Source organism: Oncorhynchus kisutch, linkage group LG17 (assembly GCF_002021735.2).
Source record: "Oncorhynchus kisutch isolate 150728-3 linkage group LG17, Okis_V2, whole genome shotgun sequence".
In the NCBI taxonomy this organism is placed as follows: Eukaryota; Metazoa; Chordata; class Actinopteri; order Salmoniformes; family Salmonidae; genus Oncorhynchus; species Oncorhynchus kisutch.
The window spans coordinates 5,150,980-5,161,010 of NC_034190.2; the positions used below are offsets into that span (position 1 = coordinate 5,150,980).

General features: G+C 35.9%; 1 protein-coding gene across 1 annotated transcript in view; it reads right to left on the minus strand.

The window, feature by feature from the left end:
• The window catches only part of LOC116354471 (tyrosine--tRNA ligase, cytoplasmic-like), a 15,487-nt gene extending 5,838 nt beyond the window's left edge, over positions 1–9,649 (minus strand). Inside the window, exon 1 of the mRNA XM_031794938.1 lies at positions 9,612–9,649. Within this exon, the coding sequence (XP_031650798.1) occupies positions 9,612–9,649 (38 nt within the window). The remainder of the gene's footprint in view (positions 1–9,611) is intronic.
• Between the last annotated feature and the right edge of the window lie 382 nt (positions 9,650–10,031).

Consider the following 10,031-nt stretch of genomic DNA (forward strand, 5'->3'; position numbering starts at 1 on the left):
GGTCTGTCATAATTAAATAAGACAGTAGATCTACTGGTCTGTCATATTATAATAGAGACAGTAGATCTAGCTGGTCTGTCATATATAAATAAGACAGTAGATCTAGGGTCTGTCTAATATAATAGAGACAGTAGATCTAGCTGGTCTGTCAAATATAATAGAGACAGTAGATCTAGCTGGTCTGTCATAATGTAATAGAGACAAGATCTATCTGGTCTGTCATATTATATAGAGACAGTAGATCTAGCTGTCTTTCATATTATAATAGAGACAGTAGATCTAGCTGGTCTGTCATAATATAATAGAGACAGTAGTCTAGCTGGTCTGTCATAATATATAGAGACAGTAGATCTAGCTGGTCTGTCATAATATAATAGAGACAGTAGATCTAGCTGGTCTGTCATAATATATAGAGACAGTAGATCTAGCTGGTCTTTCATAATATAAATAGGACAGTAGATCTAGCTGTTGTAATTAAGGGTAGTAGTAGAGGGTCTGTCATAATATAATAGAGACAGTAGATCTAGCTGGTCTGTCATAATATAATAGAGACAGTAGATCTAGCTGGTCTGTCATAATATAATAGAGACAGTAGATCTAGCTGGTCTGTCATAATATAATAGAGACAGTAGATCTAGCTGGTCTGTTATTATTATAATAGAACAGTAGATCTAGCTGGTCTGTCATAATATAATAGAGACAGTAGATCTAGCTGGTCTGTCATAATATAATAGAGACAGTAGATCTAGCTGGTCTGTCATAATAATAGAGACAGTAGATCTAGCTGGTCTGTCATAATATAATAGAGACAGTAGATCTAGCTGGTCTGTCATATTATAATAGAGACAGTAGATCTAGCTGGTCTGTCATAATATAATAGAGACAGTAGATCTAGCTGGTCTGTCATAATATAATAGAGACAGTAGATCTAGCTGGTCTGTCATAATATAATAGAGACAGTAGATCTAGCTGGTCTGTCATAATATAATAGAGACAGTAGATCTAGCTGGTCTGTCATAATATAATAGAGACAGTAGATCTAGCTGGTCTGTCATAATATAATAGAGACAGTAGATCTAGCTGGTCTGTCATAATATAATAGAGACAGTAGATCTAGCTGGTCTGTCATAATATAATAGAGACAGTAGATCTAGCTGGTCTGTCATAATATAATAGAGACAGTAGATCTAGCTGGTCTGTCATAATATAATAGAGACAGTAGATCTAGCTGGTCTGTCATAATATAATAGAGACAGTAGATCTAGCTGGTCTGTCATATATATATAGAGACAGTAGATCTAGCTGGTCTGTCATAATATAATAGAGACAGTAGATCTAGCTGGTCTGTCATATTAAATAGAGACAGTAGATCTAGCTGGTCTGTCATAATATAATAGAGACAGTAGATCTAGCTGGTCTGTCATAATATAATAGAGACAGTAGATCTAGCTGGTCTGTCATAATATAATAGAGACAGTAGATCTAGCTGGTCTGTCATAATATAATAGAGACAGTAGATCTAGCTGGTCTGTCATAATATAATAGAGACAGTAGATCTAGCTGGTCTGTCATAATATAATAGAGACAGTAGATCTAGCTGGTCTGTCATAATATAATAGAGACAGTAGATCTAGCTGGTCTGTCATAATATAATAGAGACAGTAGATCTAGCTGGTCTGTCATAATATAATAGAGACAGTAGATCTAGCTGGTCTGTCATAATATAATAGAGACAGTAGATCTAGCTGGTCTGTCATAATATAATAGAGACAGTAGATCTAGCTGGTCTGTCATAATATAATAGAGACAGTAGATCTAGCTGGTCTGTCATAATATAATAGAGACAGTAGATCTAGCTGGTCTGTCATAATATAATAGAGACAGTAGATCTAGCTGGTCTGTCATAATATAATAGAGACAGTAGATCTAGCTGGTCTGTCATAATATAATAGAGACAGTAGATCTAGCTGGTCTGTCATAATATAATAGAGACAGTAGATCTAGCTGGTCTGTCATAATATAATAGAGACAGTAGATCTAGCTGGTCTGTCATAATATAATAGAGACAGTAGATCTAGCTGGTCTGTCATAATATAATAGAGACAGTAGATCTAGCTGGTCTGTCATAATATAATAGAGACAGTAGATCTAGCTGGTCTGTCATAATATAATAGAGACAGTAGATCTAGCTGGTCTGTCATAATATAATAGAGACAGTAGATCTAGCTGGTCTGTCATAATATAATAGAGACAGTAGATCTAGCTGGTCTGTCATAATATAATAGAGACAGTAGATCTAGCTGGTCTGTCATAATATAATAGAGACAGTAGATCTAGCTGGTCTGTCATAATATAATAGAGACAGTAGATCTAGCTGGTCTGTCATAATATAATAGAGACAGTAGATCTAGCTGGTCTGTCATAATATAATAGAGACAGTAGATCTAGCTGGTCTGTCATAATATAATAGAGACAGTAGATCTAGCTGGTCTGTCATAATATAATAGAGACAGTAGATCTAGCTGGTCTGTCATAATATAATAGAGACAGTAGATCTAGCTGGTCTGTCATAATATAATAGAGACAGTAGATCTAGCTGGTCTGTCATAATATAATAGAGACAGTAGATCTAGCTGGTCTGTCATAATATAATAGAGACAGTAGATCTAGCTGGTCTGTCATAATATAATAGAGACAGTAGATCTAGCTGGTCTGTCATAATATAATAGAGACAGTAGATCTAGCTGGTCTGTCATAATATAATAGAGACAGTAGATCTAGCTGGTCTGTCATAATATAATAGAGACAGTAGATCTAGCTGGTCTGTCATAATATAATAGAGACAGTAGATCTAGCTGGTCTGTCATAATATAATAGAGACAGTAGATCTAGCTGGTCTGTCATAATATAATAGAGACAGTAGATCTAGCTGGTCTGTCATAATATAATAGAGACAGTAGATCTAGCTGGTCTGTCATAATATAATAGAGACAGTAGATCTAGCTGGTCTGTCATAATATAATAGAGACAGTAGATCTAGCTGGTCTGTCATAATATAATAGAGACAGTAGATCTAGCTGGTCTGTCATAATATAATAGAGACAGTAGATCTAGCTGGTCTGTCATAATATAATAGAGACAGTAGATCTAGCTGGTCTGTCATAATATAATAGAGACAGTAGATCTAGCTGGTCTGTCATAATATAATAGAGACAGTAGATCTAGCTGGTCTGTCATAATATAATAGAGACAGTAGATCTAGCTGGTCTGTCATAATATAATAGAGACAGTAGATCTAGCTGGTCTGTCATAATATAATAGAGACAGTAGATCTAGCTGGTCTGTCATAATATAATAGAGACAGTAGATCTAGCTGGTCTGTCATAATATAATAGAGACAGTAGATCTAGCTGGTCTGTCATAATATAATAGAGACAGTAGATCTAGCTGGTCTGTCATAATATAATAGAGACAGTAGATCTAGCTGGTCTGTCATAATATAATAGAGACAGTAGATCTAGCTGGTCTGTCATAATATAATAGAGACAGTAGATCTAGCTGGTCTGTCATAATATAATAGAGACAGTAGATCTAGCTGGTCTGTCATAATATAATAGAGACAGTAGATCTAGCTGGTCTGTCATAATATAATAGAGACAGTAGATCTAGCTGGTCTGTCATAATATAATAGAGACAGTAGATCTAGCTGGTCTGTCATAATATAATAGAGACAGTAGATCTAGCTGGTCTGTCATAATATAATAGAGACAGTAGATCTAGCTGGTCTGTCATAATATAATAGAGACAGTAGATCTAGCTGGTCTGTCATAATATAATAGAGACAGTAGATCTAGCTGGTCTGTCATAATATAATAGAGACAGTAGATCTAGCTGGTCTGTCATAATATAATAGAGACAGTAGATCTAGCTGGTCTGTCATAATATAATAGAGACAGTAGATCTAGCTGGTCTGTCATAATATAATAGAGACAGTAGATCTAGCTGGTCTGTCATAATATAATAGAGACAGTAGATCTAGCTGGTCTGTCATAATATAATAGAGACAGTAGATCTAGCTGGTCTGTCATAATATAATAGAGACAGTAGATCTAGCTGGTCTGTCATAATATAATAGAGACAGTAGATCTAGCTGGTCTGTCATAATATAATAGAGACAGTAGATCTAGCTGGTCTGTCATAATATAATAGAGACAGTAGATCTAGCTGGTCTGTCATAATATAATAGAGACAGTAGATCTAGCTGGTCTGTCATAATATAATAGAGACAGTAGATCTAGCTGGTCTGTCATAATATAATAGAGACAGTAGATCTAGCTGGTCTGTCATAATATAATAGAGACAGTAGATCTAGCTGGTCTGTCATAATATAATAGAGACAGTAGATCTAGCTGGTCTGTCATAATATAATAGAGACAGTAGATCTAGCTGGTCTGTCATAATATAATAGAGACAGTAGATCTAGCTGGTCTGTCATAATATAATAGAGACAGTAGATCTAGCTGGTCTGTCATAATATAATAGAGACAGTAGATCTAGCTGGTCTGTCATAATATAATAGAGACAGTAGATCTAGCTGGTCTGTCATAATATAATAGAGACAGTAGATCTAGCTGGTCTGTCATAATATAATAGAGACAGTAGATCTAGCTGGTCTGTCATAATATAATAGAGACAGTAGATCTAGCTGGTCTGTCATAATATAATAGAGACAGTAGATCTAGCTGGTCTGTCATAATATAATAGAGACAGTAGATCTAGCTGGTCTGTCATAATATAATAGAGACAGTAGATCTAGCTGGTCTGTCATAATATAATAGAGACAGTAGATCTAGCTGGTCTGTCATAATATAATAGAGACAGTAGATCTAGCTGGTCTGTCATAATATAATAGAGACAGTAGATCTAGCTGGTCTGTCATAATATAATAGAGACAGTAGATCTAGCTGGTCTGTCATAATATAATAGAGACAGTAGATCTAGCTGGTCTGTCATAATATAATAGAGACAGTAGATCTAGCTGGTCTGTCATAATATAATAGAGACAGTAGATCTAGCTGGTCTGTCATAATATAATAGAGACAGTAGATCTAGCTGGTCTGTCATAATATAATAGAGACAGTAGATCTAGCTGGTCTGTCATAATATAATAGAGACAGTAGATCTAGCTGGTCTGTCATAATATAATAGAGACAGTAGATCTAGCTGGTCTGTCATAATATAATAGAGACAGTAGATCTAGCTGGTCTGTCATAATATAATAGAGACAGTAGATCTAGCTGGTCTGTCATAATATAATAGAGACAGTAGATCTAGCTGGTCTGTCATAATATAATAGAGACAGTAGATCTAGCTGGTCTGTCATAATATAATAGAGACAGTAGATCTAGCTGGTCTGTCATAATATAATAGAGACAGTAGATCTAGCTGGTCTGTCATAATATAATAGAGACAGTAGATCTAGCTGGTCTGTCATAATATAATAGAGACAGTAGATCTAGCTGGTCTGTCATAATATAATAGAGACAGTAGATCTAGCTGGTCTGTCATAATATAATAGAGACAGTAGATCTAGCTGGTCTGTCATAATATAATAGAGACAGTAGATCTAGCTGGTCTGTCATAATATAATAGAGACAGTAGATCTAGCTGGTCTGTCATAATATAATAGAGACAGTAGATCTAGCTGGTCTGTCATAATATAATAGAGACAGTAGATCTAGCTGGTCTGTCATAATATAATAGAGACAGTAGATCTAGCTGGTCTGTCATAATATAATAGAGACAGTAGATCTAGCTGGTCTGTCATAATATAATAGAGACAGTAGATCTAGCTGGTCTGTCATAATATAATAGAGACAGTAGATCTAGCTGGTCTGTCATAATATAATAGAGACAGTAGATCTAGCTGGTCTGTCATAATATAATAGAGACAGTAGATCTAGCTGGTCTGTCATAATATAATAGAGACAGTAGATCTAGCTGGTCTGTCATAATATAATAGAGACAGTAGATCTAGCTGGTCTGTCATAATATAATAGAGACAGTAGATCTAGCTGGTCTGTCATAATATAATAGAGACAGTAGATCTAGCTGGTCTGTCATAATATAATAGAGACAGTAGATCTAGCTGGTCTGTCATAATATAATAGAGACAGTAGATCTAGCTGGTCTGTCATAATATAATAGAGACAGTAGATCTAGCTGGTCTGTCATAATATAATAGAGACAGTAGATCTAGCTGGTCTGTCATAATATAATAGAGACAGTAGATCTAGCTGGTCTGTCATAATATAATAGAGACAGTAGATCTAGCTGGTCTGTCATAATATAATAGAGACAGTAGATCTAGCTGGTCTGTCATAATATAATAGAGACAGTAGATCTAGCTGGTCTGTCATAATATAATAGAGACAGTAGATCTAGCTGGTCTGTCATAATATAATAGAGACAGTAGATCTAGCTGGTCTGTCATAATATAATAGAGACAGTAGATCTAGCTGGTCTGTCATAATATAATAGAGACAGTAGATCTAGCTGGTCTGTCATAATATAATAGAGACAGTAGATCTAGCTGGTCTGTCATAATATAATAGAGACAGTAGATCTAGCTGGTCTGTCATAATATAATAGAGACAGTAGATCTAGCTGGTCTGTCATAATATAATAGAGACAGTAGATCTAGCTGGTCTGTCATAATATAATAGAGACAGTAGATCTAGCTGGTCTGTCATAATATAATAGAGACAGTAGATCTAGCTGGTCTGTCATAATATAATAGAGACAGTAGATCTAGCTGGTCTGTCATAATATAATAGAGACAGTAGATCTAGCTGGTCTGTCATAATATAATAGAGACAGTAGATCTAGCTGGTCTGTCATAATATAATAGAGACAGTAGATCTAGCTGGTCTGTCATAATATAATAGAGACAGTAGATCTAGCTGGTCTGTCATAATATAATAGAGACAGTAGATCTAGCTGGTCTGTCATAATATAATAGAGACAGTAGATCTAGCTGGTCTGTCATAATATAATAGAGACAGTAGATCTAGCTGGTCTGTCATAATATAATAGAGACAGTAGATCTAGCTGGTCTGTCATAATATAATAGAGACAGTAGATCTAGCTGGTCTGTCATAATATAATAGAGACAGTAGATCTAGCTGGTCTGTCATAATATAATAGAGACAGTAGATCTAGCTGGTCTGTCATAATATAATAGAGACAGTAGATCTAGCTGGTCTGTCATAATATAATAGAGACAGTAGATCTAGCTGGTCTGTCATAATATAATAGAGACAGTAGATCTAGCTGGTCTGTCATAATATAATAGAGACAGTAGATCTAGCTGGTCTGTCATAATATAATAGAGACAGTAGATCTAGCTGGTCTGTCATAATATAATAGAGACAGTAGATCTAGCTGGTCTGTCATAATATAATAGAGACAGTAGATCTAGCTGGTCTGTCATAATATATTTGTAATTAGAGACAGTAGATTATGCTGTCGGACATTTTATCAAAAGAGACTGAGGATCTAGCTGATCTGTCATAATATAACAAAGACAATAGTCTAGCTGATCTGTTTATATAAATAGAGACAGTAGATCTAGCTGGTCTGTCATAATTAATAGAGACAGTATATCTAGCTGGTATGCATAATATATTAGAGCATTAGATCTAGCTGGTCTGTCATAATATAATAGAGACAGTAGATCTAGCTGGTCTGTCATAATTAATAGAGACAGTAGATCTAGCTGGTCTGTCATATATAATAGAGACAGTAGATCTAGCTGGTCGTTCATAAAATAATAGAGACCAGCAGATTCTAGCTGGTCTGTCATAATATAATAGACAGTAGATTCTAGCTGGTCTGGTCATATTATAATAGAGACAGTAAATCTAGCTGGTGTGTCATATTATAATAGAGACAGTAGATCTAGCTGGTATGTCATATATAATTAGAGACAGTAGATCTAGCTGGTATGTCATATTATAATAGAGACAGTAGATCTAGCTGGTTGTTCATAATATAATAGAGACACTAGATCTAGCTGGTCTGTCAATTATAATAGAGACAGTAGATCTAGCTTGTCTTTCATATATAATAGAGACGGGTAGATCTAAGCTGGTCTGTCATAATATAATAGAGACAGTAGATCTAGCTGGTCTGTCATAATATAATAGAGACAGTCGATCTAGCTGGTCTGTCATAATATAATAGAGACAGTAGTTCTAGCTGGTCTGTCATAATATAATAGAGACAGTAGATCTAGCTGGTCTGTCATATTATATTAGAGACAGTAGATCTAGCTGGTATGTTATATATTATAATAGAAACAGTAGATCTAGCTGGTCTGTCATAATATAATAGAGACAGTAGATCTAGCTGGTATGTTATATATTAAAATAGAAACAGTGATCTAGCTGGTCTGTCATAATATAATAGAGACAGCAGATCTAGCTGGTCTGTCATAATATAATAGAGACAGTCGATCTAGCTGGTCTGTCATAATATAATAGAGACATTAGATCTAGTTGGTCAGTCATATATATTAGAGACAGTAATCTAGCTGGTCTGTCATAATATAATAGAGACAGTCGATCTAGCTGGTCTGTCATAATATAATAGAGACAGTAGATCTAGCTGGTCTGTCATAATATAATAGAGACAGTAGATCTAGCTGGTTTGTCATAATATAATAGAGACAGTCGATCTAGCTGGTATGTCATAATATAATAGAGACAGTAGATCTAGCTTGTCTGTCATAACATAATAGAGACAGTAGATCTAGCTGGTCTGTCATAATATAATAGAGACAGTAGATCTAGCTGGTCTCTCATAATCTAATAGAGACAGCAGATCTAGCTGGTCTGTCAAAATATAATAGAGACGGTAGATCTAGCTGGTCTGTCACAATATAATAGAGACATTAGATCTAGTTGGTCAGTCATAATATATTAGAGACAGTAATCTAGCTGGTCTGTCATAATATAATAGAGACAGTCGATCTAGCTGGTCTGTCATAATATAATAGAGACAGTAGATCTAGCTGGTCTGTCATAATATAATAGAGACAGTAGATCTAGCTGGTTTGTCATAATATAATAGAGACAGTCGATCTAGCTGGTATGTCATAATATAATAGAGACAGTAGATCTAGCTTGTCTGTCATAATATAATAGAGACAGTAGATCTAGCTGGTCTGTCATAATATAATAGAGACAGTAGATCTAGCTGGTCTGTCAAAATATAATAGAGACAGTAGATCTAGCTGGTCTGTCATAATACAATAGAGACAGTAGATCTAGCTGGTATGTCATAATATAATGGAGACAGTAGCTCTAGCTCCCTTGCCCTGTCCCTACTCTGACCACCCCCTCCCTTGCCCTGTCTCTACTCTGACCACACCCCTCCCTTGCCCTGCCCCTGTCTCTACTCTGACCACACCCCTCCCTGCCCCTGTCTCTACTCTGACCACACCCCTCCCTGCCCCTGTCTCTACTCTGAACAAGTACATTTCCTAGCTGTCTGGTAGTCTCTCATTACTCTAGGGATGACTGGTTAGCTGTCTGGTAGTCTCTCATTACTCTAGGGGTGACTGGTTAGCTGTCTGGTAGTCTCTCATTACTCTAGGGATGACTGGTTAGCTGTCTGGTAGTCTCTCATTACTCTAGGGATGACTGGTTAGCTGTCTGGTAGTCTCTCATTACTCTTGGGATGACTGGTTAGCTGTCTGGTAGTCTCTCATTACTCTATGGATGACTGGTTAGCTGTCTGGTAGTCTCTCATTACTCTAGGGATGACTGGTTAGCTGTCTGGTAGTCTCTCATTACTCTAGGGATGACTGGTTAGCTGTCTGGTAGTCTCTCATTACTCTAGGGATGACTGGTTAGCTGCATATGGTAGTCTCTCATTACTCTATGGATGACCGGTTAGCTGTCTGGTAGTCTCTCATTACTCTAGGGATGACTGGTTAGCTGTATATGGTAGTCTCTCATTACTCTAGG